Source organism: Corvus cornix, chromosome Z (assembly GCF_000738735.6).
Source record: "Corvus cornix cornix isolate S_Up_H32 chromosome Z, ASM73873v5, whole genome shotgun sequence".
NCBI lineage: Eukaryota > Metazoa > Chordata > Aves > Passeriformes > Corvidae > Corvus > Corvus cornix.
In genome coordinates, this window is record NC_046357.1 from 11,701,536 (window position 1) to 11,723,919 (window position 22,384).

Genomic DNA, 22,384 nt, shown 5'->3' on the forward strand with positions numbered 1-22,384 from the left:
CTTCATATCTATCAGACTGCAAGAAACACTCTCCATCTTCATTTAAAAAAACCTGCAAGTCTCATCTAAACAAGGTATATAAGGTGAAGTTCCTGGCCCCCTTGCTGGCATTATATCCTTTATTTTGCTACATTATCTGCAAGTCTTTTGCTGTGAAGCAAAAACACTGACTCAATATACCATCAATACACCATCAGCTTGGCAAATACAGTGTCTCACTGGCATTTCTGGCAACATAGCTGTGAGCCCCAGACAAATGCCTTAAAGAAAACTGATCATTTTCCCTTTACACTGAGGTCTAAACAAAAGAGCTCAACAGGGCACATGTTCACAAACTAAAGGATAAGAGAAAAAAGTATTAAAGAACTCTTAAATAAAATTATACTGTCCATTTTGTGCATTATATGGGGCACAAGTCAAAGACACTGGAGATATTCATCACATATAGCGGTCCCAGGAGGCAGAAATAGCCCCTTCTCTTTACATCAGATTTAGGATGGAGGTTTTACCTGAACTGAAGGCTACGTCGGATAATTGCCAGTGACATAAAATCACCACGACCATGTTCATTTTCTCCACAGTACAGCAGCAAACCATCTTCGGATTCAGCCTGCAATCATTGTGTCAACATGAAAAATCAAAGCCTCACAATTGCAGACAAAAGCAAGCAGCAGTGGGGGAGTCTTCATCATTTTTCAGATTGAGTTTTTAACTCGCAGAATCACAAAATGTTTGATCAGTTTTGAATCCTGCATTTGAAAAACCTAGAAAATCACTGCTTTAATGGTTAAACAATTTAAGACCATCTCTTAAAGTATGATACTACCAGACCTGAAAAAAAGCCTGGAAGTATTAAGGACTGTCAGACATGTCCCATATGAGACTCCTGAGTAAAAAGTCTAGCAAGACTGTCCTAGCAAGCCCAGTAAGTGTAGACACATCAGACTCACTGCACATGAATACATACGCCCTACTTCACTTGTTCCCTGAGACTGACACTTCTCAAGCCAAACAATCTGTGCTGGCAGCATTTCTCCATATGTGTGCAGCAGCTGACACAGTGGCTTTTTGCTGCCATCCTGCATTTTAAAATGAAATTGCCGGAGGAGGGTAAGATCACCACTGAGGCAACGCACTGCTGCTGCTTCAAAGACAGTCTCCTTCCCAGACTGTGAGGCTGGTGAGTCTGCTTTATATGGGAGTTGGGGTGCATCCAGCAGTTTGGCCACCTTCCCTAGAGGCAGCCCTACATGTTTGGCCCATAATGAACAAACAGCACTAACACTAGCCAGCATGGGATGTACCCCCACTTTAGACCTGCATTTTAAGTTGTATGTATCCTGAATATATTAATAGCCCATGTCCCAAATTTCAGAGGTGGAAAACAATGTCCACTTAAATCCTGCAGGGTGGGAAAGGAACTCTACATATAGGGCAGTGTTTTGCTCAGTATGACAGGGTCATAGTTTCTTGTCCACAAAAATACTGCATACTGTTTCCAAACTCTAATTCACAAAAATTCTGGGTGTTCTTCAGCCTGTACCATATCCATGTGACAATAACCTTGCCAGCGTACATTGCTGCTAGTCCACAATACCACTATTACTAGTCCCAGGGATTCTCTCATGCAGTGCCTACCAATAATGGATGAAAACACTTCAGCTGCTTACAAACTTCATTTACATTCACTGAAGGTTAAGACAGATCTCTGCAGATGAAGGCTATGCACAGGTTCGCCATAATTACACTACAAGCTATACTGAAGCTTGTTCTGTTGTCCACTGCATCAGAATAAGTAAATAAAATTTAAAATGCCTATGTGAGAATTGCTTAAACTTACCCTGAATTCAAGGGTAATTTGAAATGTCTGATAGGATTTTTTCAGTGGTTCAAAGGTGATATATGAGTGGCCAGAGAACTGAGGATACTGGATACTAATGTCTGAAAAGCAAAGAGGGAAGCATGTTATTTAGCAGTTTTCTTCCATATAAAGATCAATATACACATTTAGTACTAGGTAACATCAGGTGGCAATGAAAGGCAGAGTACCCCCAGAGACAACCATTAGTCAGCAGCAGTCAACAATCAGTTAACCTATTGCCTTGTCCTCCCACCACTTTTTACAGCTAATTCCTTTATTCCCAAGGACCTGGTGAACTTGGAAAGAAACAGGATACTGAGGGCCAAGTAAAGCCCAATAGTTTAATCAGAGAGTTCAGAGGAAATTTCTCCAGGTTTTCATCCTTGTTATAGAAGACAGAACCCATCAACTTTATATTTATCTTCTTTTAAGAACTTATTTAACAAAGAGAGGACAAAGTAATTTTCTGTTCTGCAGGATTACAAAAATATAGGTGGGAAATATGGCCAGACTCTAGGCAGCATTAGTCACTGCTGCTCCATAGCTGCTGCATCCAGCATCTGGAGAATCACTGGATGTCTCATAACAGCCCAGAAGCTTCCAGCACTTCCCTAAAGTCAGCTCAGGGCAGAAGCTAAAGGGAGTGATGGGGAGAAGAGAGTCCCCGCAGGCATCTTTCCAACCCTGGCTGCAACAGTGGCTCTTCTTATTGCTCTTGTCAAATGGCATTATAAACCCTCACTCTTTGCTGTCTTACGTTAAACCCTGACCCTGAGAGAAAATGAAAATCAGAGATGTCCTACTGCTAGCCACTGTCAGCTGTAAAATTACCTTTGCAGCTAATTTTCCTAAGGAGCACTGAGGACAGACGCAGTTTTTGCAGTGGATTTAAGCCTAATGAGGAAGGAAGGGTGAGGAGTCCTATTCCTCTTTGCTATTTGAATACTGAGTGTGTTTTTCTCACTCAGTTTTTGAATCTGGATAGAGTTCTCTCAGTGTTTTTGCTTGCAATGCATACATTTTAAGCTGAGGTGAAGGGGATTGGTGCTATAAACCTGAATGCAACTTCAGCAGAGAACAATTAACTCATGTCCTGATCACAAGCAGAACTGACTGACTTCAGACCAGAGTGTCATGCAGCTGTTGACTGTGAATTCAGCTGCTGACTTTCCATTCAGATTAATATATTATTTAACAATATTGGCTACTGAAGATAAATTCAGTACAAAGGAGTATTGGCACATGATGCTTAGTCTGGAATAACACACTCCCCTGTGAAAAATGAAGGGTTTGGACTGATGTTAACAGACTGCTTTCCAAGTTGTATATGGCCATGTCAGTTCAAATAAATCCTCAACTCTCTGCACTTGATCAAGGCCTAAAATCACATCTGCAGCTGTTCCATGTTGCTGAGTCACAACAGATTGTTTTCAGAAGGAGCTCTCTTTGTTCCAGCACTCCAGTTTGGAGAAGACAAAGCACCTTCAGCGTCTGTATCCCTGAGGCATGACACTGTGCAACACGAGGTCTAACGTGACCCTGTAGAAGAAACATGGGTTCCCGATGCTCTGCTGCATGGCAGGGTCTTGGCAGATCAGATCAGCATGCAGTGGGACGGACAAACAGCTCTATGGGGATCTGTTAATCCACTGCTTTTCCTATTTCACATGTTCCCCCTGCTCATCCCCCAGTCTTGGCCACTCCCTCAGTTTCTCCCTATTTGTTCTTGTACCCCAACCCCGCCCAGGGACCGCCCCTGGGCCCCTGACAAAACCATCCCGCACCCAGACCACGCTGTCGCTCTACCTCTGAATGTCGCGGGGACAGGATGTGATTAAAGTCATCTCAGTCCCTCATGAGAGACCCTTCTCTACCTTCTTTACCATCCACTGCGTTGTAACACTGCTGGCTGCTGGAGCCTGATCGCGGGGCTGTCCGAAATGGACTCCGGGATGCGATTAATCGCATGGCCCTAGGGAACCCTCGCTGAGCTTTCAGGCCACAGCAGCCTGCTAGACAGAGTCCAGCAGTTACAACACAGCTCTTTCTTAGCTGGAGGGACAGCCACCACATTTGTTGTGGTGGAGCTGGACCACCACAACAAATGGGACATTTTCTTCGAATGAGCCCCAGAGTCCATCTGACCCCTTGATTACCAAACCAGAAGAAAAATTACTTCAGGGGGAAAAAAGTGACCTGCTTAGGGCCTGGAGAGGGAGCTGGACTGGCTCACCAGGTGATCTCTTCACTGTTAACCTTGTGAAAGGGTGAGTTTAGGTCTCTAGAGGGAAAGAACAGGAAGGCAGCAAGGGAAGAAGCAGGACAGCCTCCTTCATCTCAGCAAGCTCTTGCCATGGCTCAGCTGCCCTGGAAAAAGGCAACGGGATGGATGGCAAGTCCTGACTGAGACCAACACACCTCCTCACATTGGCCCAGCCTTCAGGTCATGCTTTCTGAACTGGGGATAAGACTTTGTTCCTCCCTTGCCCCAACCTGCCTGACATAAGTGCTGCACTGCAGACCTGCAGACCATGTGAAAAGCCTCCTCTGGAGGTATTTTTACAGTGGGAGCTCTCTCACATCCCTGCTGTGGGACCGGCATCATCTGATGGACCACACTGAAAATGGGGGTGGTTCTGGGCTTCAGCTGCTGCCAAAAGGCAAGTGTTAAAGAGGGGTTGAATATCTTCAGCTTCCAGCTGTGGGTGCCATGATTGGATCCTGCCATACCTGGGTGATTAACAACATACCTGCTCTGTCATCGCCTGACTCTTAGGTGAGGGAGGGAGGATTAACCTCCCCTGTGCATCTTTACACAGGTTCTGCATTCAGCTTTATTAAAGAATAACTTTTTCCCACCTCACTGAGGAAAAAAAAGAAAAGGGGATGATGCCTGAGCTGTGACTTCCCGCTGGAAGTTGCTCCTATCCTTAGAGATCCACTAAATCCAGGTGGCTATTCCCAAAGTGCACATTGGTTGGTTCTGTCCTTGACCCAGACAAAAAAGCAGCCAGCAGCAGTGGGCACACAGAAACCTACCTTCCTCACACATGTCCCCTCCTTTGCCCAAGTTGCAGTGGCAGCGTGAGCCGCCCCGGTCATAGTCGTTGATGCAGAAGCTGTCTGCAGAGCACACGGCCTCATCACAGGACAGGTCAAAGAGGCGGGCAGCAGAGGACATGCTGCCCCTCCTTGCTGCCCACGCAGTGGTCGCCCTCACTGTGGTTGAAGGGCGTGTGGTGGTAGGAGTGGAAGTAGTGGGTTCAGAAGTGGTGGTGAGAACCCGTGACAGGAGCCTGGAGCTAGACCCTGGTGTGACCTTAGTTTCAACCAGAAATTTTCTGTTGCCTCCTTTAATAGCAGGAAGTGGTCTGAGCTGAAACAAAGAAACACCAATTCAGTAAATCTAAAATGCTATGGGGAAATGAAATTAATACCTTTCAAGATACAGATCTGAGGCAACGAACTCACCCTCAATGAAGAAAAAGAAGTGCCCACATTACTATATGTGAGCACACAATATCAGATATTAAACTTCCTGACAGGACCAGACACTTTAAAACATCCGTAATATAAAGAAAACAGAAGTGCCAAAGAGAAATCCTGACATTTACCTCTTCTATATAAATGTCGTAGTCTGAATCATCAATATCAAATCCATCACCATCACCAGTCACTGTGTCTGTGATGTACTGATGCCCATAGCTTCCACTTCCTAACTCCTCAGAGCCTGAAAAGACATAACTGGCATATTCAGTTCACAGAGTTTGCACACAGCAATTCAGATCTTACCACCCACCCCGATTCACAACACTTCAGTCTGAAGTGATGCTAATTTTCATCCTGAACAGACAATGTAAGTGTGGAGATGGCAGATGTTGTCCAACTTAAAACACACTTAAAGTGAAGACCTTCATTTAGTCACTTACTAGGTGATTAAACAAATAAAGCAGGCAAAACTCAGTTCTCCTTCTGCAAACTGACTTGTATTCATCATTTTTCCAGGAAAAAGGTATCAAATTTTTTTGGCATGGACAACATTTCAATGACTTAATTGTTTTTAGGTCAAATTTTTCCCTTTAGGAAATACAGTTTTTATCTGCCTTACTGGCAGCCATGTAAACAGGAACAGCAAAAGAGATGCACACAGCTAGGATACATTCTATTTAGGACTTAAACTACCTCTTCTGACTCCGAAGTTCCTGAAATTAGCGTCCTATATGTATTCTTAGACTATTTTTTAAAATCCAATTCAGTACCTTGAAAAAAGAAACATGCACAAACATCTTCACCCAGAGGGTGGTTGGGCACTGGAACAGGCTTCCCAGGGCAGTGGTCACAGCACCAGCCTGACAGAGTTCAGGAAGCACTCAGACAAGGCACATGGTGGGATTATTGGGGCTATCCTGTGCAGGGTCAGGAGCTGGACTCAATGATCCTTGTTGATCCCTTCCAACCCAGGATATTCCATGATTCTATGACCATATGTTTTTCACGTACATAATCAACTTCTGCCACTCCCCAGAGCACTGAACTGTGCTTTGAAGGACTCTGGGCTGGAAATGGACAGTTTAAACTGTTCCATTAAGGGGATCCTCATTTCTATTTCATAGAAAATACCTGTACTTTTCTGCACTTTACATAGCAAATTCTGCCTAAACAATGGTCCGTGCTTTTTAGCTATTAAAGTTCACCAGGTCATGAAGAAATATAGTAAAAGCAACCACATCATTGCAGTTACTCATCATTTCAGCAAGGCTAAGAACAGATAACATTAAACTATTAAAACAACAGATTCATGTATCTGCCTTTTCCATGCAATATTTTGCCATGACTTAAGAACAGCATAGGTAACCTGCAGAGTTTCTCTACTAAGCTGACCCCAGCTGCCTGTGTATTTTGGCAGCCGTAACCTGTCCATATCTTCTGGCAGTTAGCAGGTCCTTTACATTGCAACATGTAGAGATGCAAAGTCTTGCTGGGCAGTGACTGTCTGCAGAAAGGAGAGTCAGAAAATGCCACTTGATGGTAGTGAGAGCTTCACTACCAGTACTAAGCAATCCGATAAAGCCAGTGAAGTTAACGAGGCTCAGCAGACTTTCAGAAGGAGCAGTGTGGGCACAGTGCTATTGTGCTGTTTGAGTCAGTCTAACTGGGATCAGCCATTTCCCAGATCAGTGGACAATATAGCAAAAATGTTTCACTAAACTGATACAGGCAGGAGTGTACTTACCTAAATCTTTTTGTACTCTCTCCTCCTTTGCTGTGATTGCAACCCAGAAGTCCTGGCAGACAGTTATGAAATCTAACATATGTGCACCGGAGATGAATGTGTGCCCTGGCTGACTAACTGGCTGCACTCCACATCCTCTGCAGGGGTTACTTATCAATGGGCTTTGCACATTACATCAGCACACAGAAAAATTAGAGGCAAATGCATAGAGGTAATGAGGCATACACACTTGCAACCAAGAAAGCATGCTGGACTGGGACAAAATGTGTATAAGCCTTTTCACTCTAACATGTATACCTAGTCAATCTGTAAATAATACATTTTATCTGTACATTAAACAGAAGTATTCAGCCCTGAGTTCTACCAAATGAGCTAAGCAGATAACTCTATGACTGGTAACAAGATGAGGCAAACAGGACAAACTACATCCAGATTATTTCTGCTACTGACTGTGAATGCACAGGCAAAGGATTAGAGAATTAGACTGCACATTTATGAACTGGTCCCAGTCCTGCAACCACTGGAATGAATTTCACCATATTGAAAACAATAGGTACTATCAAAACATAAACAAAACCTCTTACTCCTAGTATTCACTTTTATAGTCACTCTGGTTAATCACCATCCAGAATAATTTTACTCCAGGTTGGAAGCTAGGGAGAATAAAGCAGAGTAGAGTAGAGTAGAGTAGAGTAGAGTAGAGTAATTATTCAGGTGGAAGGAACGATCACCTAGTCAAGCTGCATCTTCTACCCATCACTGCATTAGAATCCCCTTCTTTGGTAACAGTGATTCTGTAAGATATGCCATTCTACAAAAGTTTCAGCGTGTAAAACCACGAATATATGCATTACAAATATGATTTGCAGTTGTGTTGGTTTTGCTTTGCCTGGTTTTGGTAGGAGGATGGGCTACAGGGGTGGCTTCTCTAAGAAGCTGCTAGATGCTTCTACCGTGTCTGGCAGAGCCAATCCCTGGTGGCTCAAAAGATGGACGTGCTGCTGGCCAAGGCTGGGCCGATTGGAAACAGTGGTAACGCCTCTGTGAGAATGTATTTAAGAAGAAGTCAAAACAAAGTTTGTGGCAGTTTTAATTCCATCCAGAGAAGAGTAGGTGAGAACATGCAAGAGGAACAACCCTGCAGACACCAAGGTCAGTGAAGGAGGAGGGGGAGGAGCTGCTCCAGGTGCCAGCACCAAGATTCCCCTTCAGCCCCCGGTGCAGCCCATGGTGAAGCAGCTGTGCCCCTGCAGCCCAGGGAGGTCCACAGGGTTGCAGAGATCCACCTGCAGCCCATCGATGAGCCCACCCTGGAGCAGGTGGGTGCCTGAGAAGAGGGTGAAAGCCCACAGGAGACCCAGGGACAAGTGCCCAGCTCCCAGGCTGGAGCAGCCTGTCCTTGAAGGACTGCACCCGTGGAAGAGTGACCCACTGCTGCAGCAGTGTGAGGGGTGCTGTTGCCTGTGGGATGGACTCATGCCAAAGAAGTTCATGGAGAACTGTCTCCAGTGGGAGGGACCCCACAGTGCAGCAGGGGAATGACTCCTCTCCCTCACTGGTGAGAGAAGCCCTGGGTGATGAACTGACCACAACCCTCATTCCCTGTCTCCTTGCACTGCTGGGGTAGGAGGTAGAGCTGGGAAGGAGGGAACAGGGTGGGGAAGGTGTTTTTAAGGGCTTATGTTACTTCTCATTATCATGCTCTGATTTGGTTAGTAGAAAATTCCCTTCGTATCTCTAAGTTGATCCTGTTTTGCCCACGACAATATTTGGTGAGTGATCTCTCCTGGTCCTTATCTCAAACCATGAACCATTCGTTAAATTTTCTCCCCTTTGTCCAGCTGCAGAGATGAGTGAGAGCAGCTTGGTGGGGGCTGGGCATCTGGCCAGGTTAACCCAGTCTTTTTATTAGACAATGAAGGCAATCATGATGATTTTAAGATGAGGATACTAACTGGGAGAAGTAACGGGCAAAACAAGTACTGGTAAATGTTAAACAGTAGAATGATTGTGGGGAATTTTTGTTTTAATTGTGGTGAAGGATCCAGGGGTGTATTTTGTCTAAATTGTTAATTTTTGTTCTGATTTTGGTTTTGGTGTTTTTTTTTCTTTAAAGTTCACCAAAAAAGGGATTTATTGGTATATCATATACAATATCTTTTTAGTATCACCTACAATATCCTTACTTCTGCCTTGATTCAGATTTGGGTTAGGGTTAGGGTTATTAGATTTAGATGTAGAAGCTCTCAACGAAGAAAGCCAGCACCAGTTCACAATCTGCTCCTTGCATTGCTCATTGGCTTCCTCCATTCTCTTGACCAAGAGCTTTGTATTCTGCTGCTTCCTCCTTGCTCTTTTGAGTGCTCTGCTTCTTCAGAGCAATATGCCTGCACTGCAGCACTCGAGGAGTCCCTAGTCACTGGATCTTAGGAGCCTTGGTTCTGGGTTTCTTGCCCCTCTTGTTCACAGGCTTCCTCACAACGTACTGGCGAGCATCATCCTTCTTAGACAGGTTGAACAGCTTGCAGATTCTGCAGGTCCTCTGTAGAGGGAATCCTTGTGGAATATAGGATACCCCAGGAGGGCTTGGGCATCCCAGGGCTGTTGCAGAAGTACCCCTGACGGGGCCTCAGGCTGAAAACAGGCTTGCAAGGCACCTGCTAGCTGGCGGCCTTGAACAGCCTTGGGAAAAGGTATACACTGGTCAGCTCCCCCACTGCTCAGAGGCTTTCTCATGGGAAAGGGGCGTGAACTTTGGGAAAAAGTATAACTTGGTGTAACCGAATAATAAAACGGGAGCACGATGCTCAAATCGTATCGGTGTTCGTATCGTGACTCTGGCTGGATTCCCCTGCTCCCGGGACCCCCCCCGTAACAGTCCTCTTGGGGCCAAGATGACAGGGTTGTGTCCATCAGCCCAGCAATGCCCTTTTCACCCTTTTTCACTATGACCAAGTTCAGAACACTCAAGTTTGCATCACTGATGCAACCGTGAATGGATTTGCACTTTATCTCTCCAGTTCTTCTGGGGCAATAGCAGGAATGGCCCTTGCTAAGCAGAAGGCAGACACATCCGTGAGGCAGGACACCTTCATGGAGAATCCTTTGTCATTGCCACCACTGATCCTGACAACATATCCCTTCCACTCCTCAACAAGGGAATCAGCCAGGACCTCTGTGGCCATTCGTTTCTCTTAGGATGTTCTTAGCTTGCACCCATTGTCCGCTTCAATGAGCTTCTGGCAGCCAGGGGCTGGGAAAGACATATTCAGCTTCATCCTGCTCGTGCCTTGATACTGCTGGAAAGGGCAGCACTAACTCAGCTTCCAGCATTCACAGCAATTTTCAGCTCACTGAATCACAGAATTAACTAGGTTGGAAAAAAGACCTTTTAGATCATCAAGTCCAACCTACAACCTCACACCACCTTATCAACTAAACCATGGCACTAAGTGGCACATCCTGTCTTTTTTTAAACACCTCTAGGGATGTTGACTCCACCACCTCCCTGGGCAGATGATTCCAATGCCCAATCACCCTTCCTGTGAAGAATTTCTTCCTAATGCTTAGCATAAACTTCCCCCGGCACAGCTTAAAGACTGTGTCTTCTTGTTCTGTCATTGATTGCCTGGGCGAAGAGACTGATCCCCTGCTGCCTAAAACCTCCTTTCCAGTGGTTGTAGACAGTGATAAGGTCTCCCCTGAGCCTCCTTTTTTCCAGGCTAAAACTAAATTTCCGTGCATTTTCAGTGAGCTTTTGAGAATATTCCAGTTTGGCCCCCACTCCCAGCTCACCTTCTGGGGGTGGTTCCAAGAGTTTTTTGTCTCAGTCCTGATCTTTAACTTTTGGAATGAATAACAATAATCTGGGAGAAAGCCAATGGGGTATCAGCTCCTTCTGGGGCATTGTTTGGAAGCTCACCACTTCCCGCACGCTCCCAGTATTTTTATCACATGTTGGAGCGGGCAGAGGGATCAGTTCCCCCTCCCCAACAAATCCAAACTTTTCATGCAACAGTATGCATTCTTATTAAAAGACACAGCTCTTTGCCATGTGCTCTTTCTTCAGAAAGCTTTATTTCATTTCCCAGCATCAGTAAAATTTTCAAAAGCCTCTATCCTCTGTAACTTAGTTAATTCTGCTGTAGGGTGTGGTATCATCACCATCAGCTCCACTCCATCATATGCTAATGCTTTAAAAAAGAGCAGGCTTGAGGCTGATTATCAGGGGGTGGCTCCAATGAGTCATCCCCCTCCTCCAAAGTGTGAAGGGAGGTGACATCAATGACCAGGGAGTCCTGCCTAGCTCTTTACCTCCTCACCTTTTACAAGTGGGCACAGTTCAGGGTGTGGGGAGGAGTCTGGATTTGGTGCAAACTCCTCCCCACGGGTGAGGTAATGCTCAGGGTGGCCGAGCACCACCCCCAAATTGGCATGCATGCTTCCCCTAAAGATGGTAATTTTCTTTTCTAAAGCTCTGCACAAACTGGTTTAACAGGTTTCTCAGGTTCTGGGCTAGTTGCTTTTGGGCCATCAGCCCTGCCTCAGCCCTGAGGCAAGCAATTGTTTCAGCCTTCAAGGCAATTTGCACCTTTACCAGCTCCTCAGCAAAAATGTGCTTCTCTTTTTGGCTAGCCATTTCAAACTCCATTATGGTTTTTGTCCCTTTTAGGACAGCCATCTTAGACTGACCATGTGCTCTGTGGGCAGCCATCTTAGATTGACCACGTGCTACCTGGCCAGGAGGTTTCTTTTCCCCCTTTGCCAAAGTTCCAATTCTCTCTGTTGCGACTTGCGGTTTTTGCCAGTTTTTTCTCAGAGACAAACTTTACAAGTGTACAGCAACTTCACTTCGAGAGCAATCCAGGTCTGCCCTTGACCTTATTGCTGCAGAACATTAGTTTTAACAAAAAACTTTCTCTCCTTAAATTGCAGCTAGCAATAATCTCCACACAAAGCAACTCTTTGCCAAAACTCAGAGTATCCAGCATGACTATGCCAATATCCCTTCCACTCCTCAACAAGGGAATCAGCCAGGACCTCTGTGGCCATTCATTTCTCATAGAATGTTCTTAGCTTGCACCCATCGTCCACTTCAGTGAGCTTCTGGCAGCCAGTGGCTGGGAAAGAGATGTTCAGCTTCATCCTGCTCACGCCTCGATGCCACAGGAAAGGGCAGCACTAACTCAGCTCCCAGCATTTGCAGCAATTTTCAGCTCCCTGAACACTTGCTTTTACGTCAGGTCTGTGCTACTGTCACCAAAACTGCTGAAAAAACAAAAACTCTTCAACAACATTTTTTAGTGGTAGAGAATTACGGCATTTTTTATTTTGGCCAGGATGTTGTACTGGCCAGGATGTGCAAGAGAAATCATTTCATCCGGGCATTGCCCGGGTTGAACAGAGAAAATCATTCCATCACACATGGCTCTTTACTAGATTTTTCACATACTTATACAGTCAAAACCCAGAGAAATCCATTGGTTCAATGTTCATTAGTACCAAGTTACGCAGTTCTTAGTATTTGGTTTTCTATTGGTTATTGATCCCTTTGCCTTCGATGCTAATTAGGTCCTCATCCTGCATTCTCTTATTGATCTTTTCCCAGACTAGGTGTCTCTGAGACACCAGGGAGGATGATCGGGCATTGACGTTCATTGTGGTCACTTATATCTTGTGCATCCCCTGGCAGCTCCCAGTCCATTGAGTTGTTAAGCTCCTCAGGCCCTGCCCAGGGAACAGAGTCTCTTGAAAAGAAACTTCCATTCCCTTCCTCCTGGGCAAAGATGAACAAAACCCTTGACTAAAGTTAGTTAAAAATATTAGAAGTTGTATCATTTCCAACACTACTACTTACTGCCTTTTATGTGTCTGAAAGTATTTCGGAACTAATTTAGTTCTTTTAATGTATAAATTTGCCTAAGAGCAATGGAAGCCATAAGGATAATTTGGGAATAAAGAAAAGAAAAATCACAATCATGTGTCAGGGGAAACAATCTAATGTGTACCCAAACAAGCTGTGACACACACACTCCATTTTCTAACTTGGAAGTCATAAGCTACAAAATAAATATCTGTTATAGTCAAAATGCTATCTTTTTTTTTTTTCCAGTCAAACTTTCTATTGGCTTAACGGGATGTAAGTTTGATAAGGATGGCAAGAGTGAAGCAATGCAGAAAATGAAGTATCTTTATATTCATACATAGGAGAATGTTAGGTCTCGAATTCACATTTAGATAAACACATTTGCTTGCATATATGGATATGATTTTAATGCCATGCCAGTTTTACAGAACTGTAACTCTCCTGATTTGAGTGGTTATCACTAAAAATACATTAATAAGCACCAGCATGCAATGAGACATGGTATCTTAGGAGAGACTGGCAGTTCCCCAAACAGCAGGTGTCCCTCTTTCATCTGGCAGATCAAAACGTTCCATGCTTTCCTAACAGAAGATGTTGGGAGACGAAATGTACCCACTATTTTAAACTGGACAATGGTTCCTTTCACGTTACTGAACTCGTAACATTTTAGAGCCTGGAGAGAGCAAAGAAGGTACGGCTTATTGTGTCTGGTAGAAAGACTGCTTTGAGGCCCTTCTTCAAAGACATTCACTATGTAAGGTTGGCGTCACCAGAATAAGTGTGACTTCAGAAGGTGTCCTAATATCCACAGGTCTTCAGATCTCCAGTTTTTCCCCTTCCTGACTGTAACTGAATTTCAGCCAGCACATGCTACATTGCTCTACTTGCTGATCTGTGAGCAGTTTTGGTAGCATGTAATGCACTCAGGAGCAACGGAGCAATGAGATGCATTCACTTCTGACCATGTCTGAATTTATACAGGTGAGTACACATATGACTGATGAGGTATCAGCCCACTGGCTCCTCAGTTGCCTTGTTCTTGCCTACATTTGGCCTTTGCTCACTGGACATTACATGACAGTCACATGTGACATGATGCAATATAACTACAAAACAGGATGCAGAGAAATTAACAGGACTTTTTGTAGATAAACCCCCACATCAGCCCATCTCTTAAGTGCTTTCTGTGTTGCTTTCCTGGAGAGCTCATCTCATAATGGGTGGTAAATCAGGGACAATTAAGCAAAGTGGTACTCTGCAAACACCAAAACAATGACTGTAGAGATAATAAGCAGGCTGTATTTAATTAAATCAGTGTTCCAGTGTACAAGGAGAAGTAGTCTGATTAAGACCCTCTACCAGGTTCTATAATCCTGTTTTATAAATAATTGAAAAAGTTGAGGGGGTCATGAGCTTTAGACAGCCTCTTTCCAAATAATTAGGGATTAAGTTATACTAAAGAAATCTTTCTTAAAACAAATATAAAGCCACATGAACTTTTTTTTTTTTGCTAATTAGGTTGCCATCATCATACTGAGGAAGGGACACGAGGGAGTGTAGGAGGTAGAACAGGGGGCACTACAACACAGGCAGATTGGATGGAAGTGTTAACAGACTTACTGCCTTCATGCAGAACCTCCCATAGGTCTTAACCCAAAATACAACAGGAGTATTTAAAAATTACTTTTATGCTTTTCAGTGACTCACAGTGTGATGATGCATGTCAATTGACCTGTCTCTTGCTTTTGTCACTGTCCCTACAACTACCAACACTGCTTTTGTAAAGTCTCTGGAGATCTGTGGGGAACAGTTCTGTGAAAAACCTTCTCCATTTACTATCTCCAGGACACATCACCACCATTTAAATCAAGGTTTGGGCCCCAGAGATTGCCCTTTTTCTGTGCCTGAGCCTCAGCTGACCCATGCAAGCTCCATGCAGAATATTTAAGCACCTATGCCAATGCCCTGCTCTGTGTGATCCTGGCAGTGACAGCCAGGACCACAGAAAGGGATGTGCCCTGCTTAAGCAGTCACTTCTGTCACATTTGCTGTGGAGACAAGCAGGAGGGTATTTTTAACAGAAGACACTTCCTCTGTTGGTCTGGCAAAGCTCAAGGCTGGTGACCTTGCAGGCACAGTGCAAACCCCATCTGTTTCCCGAGAAGATGAAGGGTATTGAAGCAATGCAGGTGATGACATTTTTTTTTGTTTGATTCTTTGGGACAGTTTATTATGTTGTTTCTAAACTGAGTATGTGCAATCTGTTATTTTCCAGTGAATTGTCCATGACATTTTGAAAGATTTTATACAGCAAAACCCAAACAGCCATGTAAGTGAAATACCCACAACGTGCAACTGTAATTAAGAAAGGCAAGAAAAAAATTGGTTTATTGCATCATTTCCCTCTAGAAAAAAATTAATGAAACCAAATCACAAATAAATGAGAACCCTTGGGGAAACTTGCCCTCTCTTTCCTCCCTGAAAATGGAGCAATTAACGAAGCATGCATTTTTTACTAGGTAAGGGGGTACTGCTTATAATCAAAGCCACATGTTCTACCTTGGGAGGTCTGTCACAGTAGGTGACACTGTCAGCATCCCTTTAGTGAAGCAAACAAAGACAATGTTTTCCTATGCTGACCTGAAACAATGCAGTCAAGAGTACTGCAAAACCCCAGTTTTAAAAACAAAATGAGTGAATTACCTGTGAGAATGAGATAAACCACAACAGAAAACATCCCTGAGTAGCATGGACCCATCTCTGCCTCAGCCTGCCTACAAGAACTCTCTGCAAGCCAATATGGACCCTGAAGACCCTCTGCTTTTGAGGTAATGTTGGGAATCCGTTAATCAGTTAAAATAAGCATCAGAACAGCACTACTTATTTCAAGTCAGGCATGAAAAAGCCAGCATATATAAGCTTAAAACTACAAATTTTTTAATTCCAAACACAGTAAGGACCTTAGTGCCAGCACCATGTGAGCTAAGTGTAATGCAAAGGAGTCAGACATTGTATGAACTTCTGCCAGCTTTCTAAGATATTTCAGGAATTCTGAAGAATACATAGGCAGGCAGAAAATAGTATGAAAAATCTGTGGCCTGTAGCATGTTTCACTGCTTAGGTGGGAGGAGGAACCATGGTAATAATGAAGGTCATAATTCTTATGATGTGCACTCTGAAGGATAAAGGTGCTTCAGTTTCAGAGATGCCAACTGTCTGACACCTTTTCAAAAACACAAGGTGACTAAGGTGTAATCTGCTGGCACTTTGAGAGAGTCAAGCAACTGGTACCACCTGAGATACATCACCATACCTGAGACAGCCCCAGGGGACTGTCAGGTGTTTATGAATGGCACATGCCCTCCTGTAGTCACTGTTGAAAACCACAAAACTTTGAGGACCTCAAATCTGCTGAACACTTACACTTAAGCAATTGAAGTGAGTGATTAACTGAGCCAAAGAACTGGGTTTTCCAGCTGCTAAAAGCAGGAGGGTACCTTCAGATACATAATGTGAATTAGGACTGAGTTTTAATTGGATGCCCTTGAGTTTAGTGTTTCGTTTGGGGCTTTTTTTCTGTACCGTGAAACCTGTCAGTGGTTTAAATCATTCTTCAGGGGTTTTTAATGTTTTGGAGAAAAATAGATGTTCAGGCTATGCACAGCTTTAATGAACAATTTTCTCCCAACAAAAGTTTAGCTTTTCTACTAATGTGTAATGTATTTGTGTGTCTGGTTAACATCAAGTCAGTCTCCTACACAGACATCACAAGTAAAGACAAGTGAGAGCTGCTATCAGCTAGACTATCATTTGAGCTACACTCCTGCCTTCAGAAAACCAAATAATTTATTTCTAAAGGCACTCATCCCTGATGCTCTTGAGCAACACTCCTTGCTCTGCAAAAATATGGTTGTGACGACAGGTATCCGCAAGATAACACGATGTGTAGTTTCAGGTATAGTGCCTATATGTAGTTTTTAAGCCTATTTTCAAAGAGCACACTGGCAAAAGAATAACATTTGCGTTTGCCAAAGTAGCTCCAAGTACAAGTACCCTGGAGCAGGACTGGAGCACATCACAGACATGACATGGTCCTGGGCTGCAGGAGCTCTGCCTGGTCATGAAGGTCTCTGCCAAGTACTGCCAGGCCCTTGGAGCAGGGAAACCAACCTCTCAGCCACTGCAGCACCCATGTGCCTACCCTGGGCCAGCACAGACTTTTTAAGCCCATTCAAAGAGCAGTGCAAAATGCATAATATATTGACTTTTCAGATCTGATCCAGGCACAGAGAACCAAGTTCCCATCCCTTATGAACCTCTCCAGAAATCAGTGCTTATACACACCAGATGTGAATTTGTTTCCAAGCACTAATGACAGAAACCCATGTTTTAGAGACATCTTGGCAGGCCTCTGCAGAACAAGCAGTTTCCAAAGACAAAGTGCCTTCCCTGGAGTACTGCACAGCATGAAGATGATTCCACCCTTATTAATAGAGCTAAACACTTTATGTTTTCGACCAAAGAATGCAGCTGCTAACATCCAAAGATAAACAAGATACCAAGGAACACACACGTGTGCCTGAGGCAGCAGGAGCTGACCCTGGAGGATCCACAGGCCAAGGAACTCCAGAGTATGCTGCAAGAGGTTTTCACAAACATTTACTTCAGAAGTTAAACTTTTGAGCTCAGCAGCCATAGCAAACTACATGCAAACTGTTCAGGTGGCTGAATTTAGGACAGAGGGACAAAAAGAATGAAAACTGCCATATAAGTCAATGAAAACAGGGATTCTACAACAGGGAGGCAGTTTAGAAATAAATCTTTATCAGGTTAAATTGGTGGATCACTAAGCATGTTGTTATGTTTCTGCAGCATGTAAAATCTTATTGCAGAGCTCACAGTCCTACCTGAATATTTGCTGCTCATTTTCACTGGTTAATTAGAGATGGTTTGCAATTGAGAGAGTGAGAAAAGAAAAAAAAAAGGCACATAAAATACTGATACACATTTCTATATAAAAAGTTTGGAACACTAAAGATATAGCTCCTTTAGCCCAATTTAGGCTTTGGCTCTCTTTCCTCCATTTCTCTTTGTGACATTTGGTTTTTTGCTGTTAGAAAATGTTCTTTGTGTGATTCCCAGCATACTCTATGTTGCCTTGGTTGGGATTCTCACATACAAGCTGTGACTTTGGGTGTGATGAGGAGCAACAGCCCCCCCAAAATCACCCCACAGTGACACCAGCATTGGCAGAGGATTGCATCCTGAGGAAGCCCAGCAGCAACTGGACTAACACTTACTGCAATGTGCATGGTCTATATTGCTACACAAATGTAATTATAATAGTTAACAAGTTGGTATGTCAGCATGTTCACCTAATATTTTTGCTATGCAGCTTCTGATCAAAAAGGGGTGCTTACTTCTTTATTTTCACTATTTCACTTTATTTATTTCACTATTTTCACTTTATTTACACTATTTTCATGACTGTGTTTAATAGTTAAGAGTCTTATTCCTCAGAAAACTGTACAGGTTTGATTTGGTGTTTCTGAGTTGGTGATATTATATATGTAATATATCAGGTTCAGCTTCAAAGAACAGAAAAAATGAACAATATACTCATCTCTCTCATTTCTCCCCATGATATTCACTTATCAGTTCTGCATGAAGCCAGCACAAAATTCAGAAAGTAGCCATCCAAAAATACCTGGCAATGACCTCCAGAGTGGAGAAATGGCATGAAAGTGATGCTGCCTGGGTCTTTTCAAATCTTTGCTTGTGGCTTGACTTTCACAGGGTGCTTGCTGCAAACTCCTCAGACAGGACTGAGAGGTGTGAGAATGGGGGTGACTCTTCCTGGAGAGCAACTCTTTCCACCAGCAGGCCTCCACAGCTATCCCAGATACACTTTATTTACAGATATACTTCATTTTTGTTTAGCTTTGATTACAAGAAGGTGGTTGTACTCACTGAATGTGCGGATGACATCACTTGGTGCACTGGCAGGGCTGGATCCAAAGGAGTTTGCTGCTCGGACAGCAAACTGATACTTCGTGTTTGGGAGAAGTCCTTTGAGAACCATGGACTCCATCTGGATCTGCTCTCTTATTACCGTCCAGTTGCTGTCAAGGTCTGGCCTTGAGGATCAAACAAAGACCACATCTTTAATAATTAAAGCTGGCTCTATAAATTAGCTGCCTTTAAACTTTTCTAGGGAATACACTAATAAATGAGACAGAAGTCTACTAAATCACTGAAACCCTTCACTCTTAAAGGGTCAGACTGTGCAACCCACAATTACCAAGCTGTGAAGCCTGTGATATCAAAACTGTACAATCATACAAACCCAATACTCAGATTTTGGTTATAAAGCCAAGGAGGCTGTTTAGAGGACTGACTGACAAATCCAGTTATGCTTATCTGTTTTGTGGGTTTTGGGTTAGTAGTTTTCAAGTGAGGGTCTATTACCTGTAGTTCCCAACTCCCTCCCTGTATGGCTGTATAAAGCAATAATTTGCAATAGAGGGAAAGTTCCTGATTTATTTCTAAGAGCTGGTGTTCTAATGCCAGTAAGTCCCTTCAAACGCATACAAGCATTAGCAAGATGAGAATCCATCATTTGATCTCCCAAGTAATTAGGTTAATCCACTCAACATAGGAAATACAGATCCAAAGTCTCTTCAGAAAACAAACAAACAGACAAAAAAACCAACCCGAAACAAAAAAACCCAAAGCAAGCCACCAAAAAAACACACAAAGACAACCCAAGACCCACAAAACAATAATGCAGAGAGTGTGGCCTATGTGCATGGGTCTTGTAACCACATTCCTGTAGCTGCCTTTGGACAATGCCTAGTTAACTCCTGATTCATAGTGGAAGCCAGCTGCCAACAAGTGCTTCTCTAAGTGCCATTATAATCCGGCTGAAACCAGTATAACCATTCACATGGCAGTTTGGTATCAAATGTTTTAAGTTCATACATACAGGCACATTGTAAAGGGGTGGGTGATTTCAAGTACTTTGAGAGAGTATTCTGATGCTTCTGCACCATTTCCACTCTCTCTAAAAGTGGCCTCTTCTTATCAAAGAGAGAACAAAATAAGAAGCTAAACAAATACAAACAAAACAAAAATGTAAACATTCACTCTAGGCCACCCAAAATACTAAAATTAAAGTTTATGAAAGTAAAATAAGGACAGAAATGGCTTTCAGAGAAAATTATTCCAGTGTTCTTGCAATATTTATTACAGGAAATAACCTCCAAGTGCACCCTGAATCTACCAGTGTTTACACAGGACTAGCTGCAAATGTCTCCAACAGTCTTCAAATTAAAAATTATAGCACGAGGCAGGCATTTTGTATTTGTTTATTTTCAGCTGGAAGGAAATGCCAAAGTTAATATATGTTTTATTTTCGTGGTCAATACAAGATTTATTGATCACTGAGGTTCCATTGCTTTGTGCCAGCATGGCAAATGCAGTGGCAAAGCAGCAGTTCTCAGCTGCCTGTCCCAAGTGCACAGTGGCACACGGAACATGAATATTTCATTGTCTTGCTAAAAATAAAAACAAAATCAGACAAACACACAAGATGTAATGATAGCTAAATAGACCATCTTAAGTCACCCTTCACCACCATTTCCTGGTAGACAGGAGAGCATTTATTTTGGCTACTCTTCCATTGTTTCCCTCCTCTGAGTTTTTGATGCCTGGGCCAAAATGAAAATATATAGTGTTTTCCAAATGAAAGCTGTTAACATTGCTTCCTTCCAAAGGCTTGCTTAGTAGTGTTTTCAATTTTCCTGTACACATCTTTTTTTGGTTCTAATTCCCATCCAAGGAATTCCTGCTAACTCAAAAGCTGCCTCTTTGCAACAGACCTTGACGATGTGTCCACCCAAGTAGAAACAACACGCCTTTGATGAAAGAACCCAAAGGAGGCATTGCACCCTAAAAATATTTAGGAGATAACACAAACAGCAGGCTAGCCTTCAAATACAGACTGTCTCTCCCAACACTTCCTTCTGCAGAAGTCTGTAATAAAGGAAATGTCTGCAAATATGTAAGGATCTGCAGCTGAAGGAGAGGGAAAGAGGAAGATTTATCACTTGACCTTTGCTACTTCTCCAGAATGCTCCCTGTGTGAACAAAATGGTATGAGATGAAAACATGGCAAACAGATGGGGAAAGGAACACAAATTCTGCTGGTGACTGCATCCAGGGCCAGCCAGCGCCCATGTTCCCTGAGATGAGAACAGAACATTTTATTGAAAACTGTCTCCATGGTCCTTTTCTGTATGTCAAATGATTTTATGTTGTCAACTTTTACACTGGAAGGGCTCATTTTGATACCACTTTTCCCATTTTCCTGCAGCACTATGTTGCCCAACACAGGTCTCACTGCCTCTGGCCAAGACCTTGCAGGGTAGGTCCAAATGTATCTGTGAATAGGGAGATCAGACAACTTCCATGGACATTGCCTGCTCTTGAAGCTGCAGCTGTGTGTCTCCAACACATAAATGCTCTGCAGCAGGAATCTAACACAAATCAAAGTGGTTTTGAGATAATAAATATATGGCTAAAGTCAATAGGACTGGATGGGTATAAACCAAGGGCAGAATTCCATGCCAAACTTACCCAAAAATTTTGGATTATTGCTTTATGTTGTAACCTGGGGACTGATTCAGTTCAAGAAGGGAATTTTTTCTGATGCAGAGAACGGCAATTTTATAGTCACTTGAACTTCCTTTTAAAATCACCTGGAAATTATTTAAGTGTGAGGCACCCACTAGCAATCCAATTTTTCTAAGGTTTCTGATTGTTCTTCTGTGCCATATTTGTACTCATCTCAAGGGGCAGATTCATCTCTATAATGGTTTTTAAAAAGTATTTCAGCAAATAATAAATATGATGACAAGTACAATACATCATCATTCACTGGATGGAAAAATCTCTTGTAGATATACTGCACTATAACATATTATTTTTAGTAACGATTATATTTCACATTATTGTGACACTTTCTACAAAATATATCAACCAATATGCCAGGTCAGTTCTGAGGAAAGGAAAAGTGGACAATTTTCGTAACTCATTCTCTTGTTAGATATTCTTCTGATGCTATCTAATGTTGTTAAGCACTTCCTCCATAATATCTTTTGTTCCTCTTTCTTCATCAGTTACCTTTTCAAGGATTTAATCTCACAAGCAGTGAGGTAAATACTGAGGCAGACATGCCTATTTCATGCAATAATCAGGGAAACAGTATTGAAAGTATTTTTCCTAGACATTAGGAGGTGTCTCCCTGGTCAGCTCTGTTGTTTCAGGTTCTTTGCAAACAAAAGCAAACAATGACTGTCTGGTTCAGTGCAGTGCCAAAGACAGACAGTTCAGCAGGGAATGGATTCAGGGATAGATTTTTCTG

General features: G+C 43.0%; 1 protein-coding gene across 4 annotated transcripts in view; it reads right to left on the reverse strand.

Moving 5' to 3' along the window:
• EGFLAM (EGF like, fibronectin type III and laminin G domains) overlaps window positions 1–22,384 on the reverse strand; it is a 79,251-nt gene that overhangs the window by 28,180 nt on the left and 28,687 nt on the right. For all 4 annotated transcript variants that reach the window (XM_019283314.3, XM_010395187.4, XM_010395188.4 and 1 more), the window contains exons 7-11: window positions 18,931–19,097; window positions 5,476–5,591; window positions 4,901–5,237; window positions 1,841–1,941; window positions 510–610 (exon numbers count right to left, since the gene is read on the reverse strand). In XM_019283314.3, coding sequence (XP_019138859.2) covers window positions 510–610; window positions 1,841–1,941; window positions 4,901–5,237; window positions 5,476–5,591; window positions 18,931–19,097 — 822 coding nt within the window. The remainder of the gene's footprint in view (window positions 1–509; window positions 611–1,840; window positions 1,942–4,900; window positions 5,238–5,475; window positions 5,592–18,930; window positions 19,098–22,384) is intronic.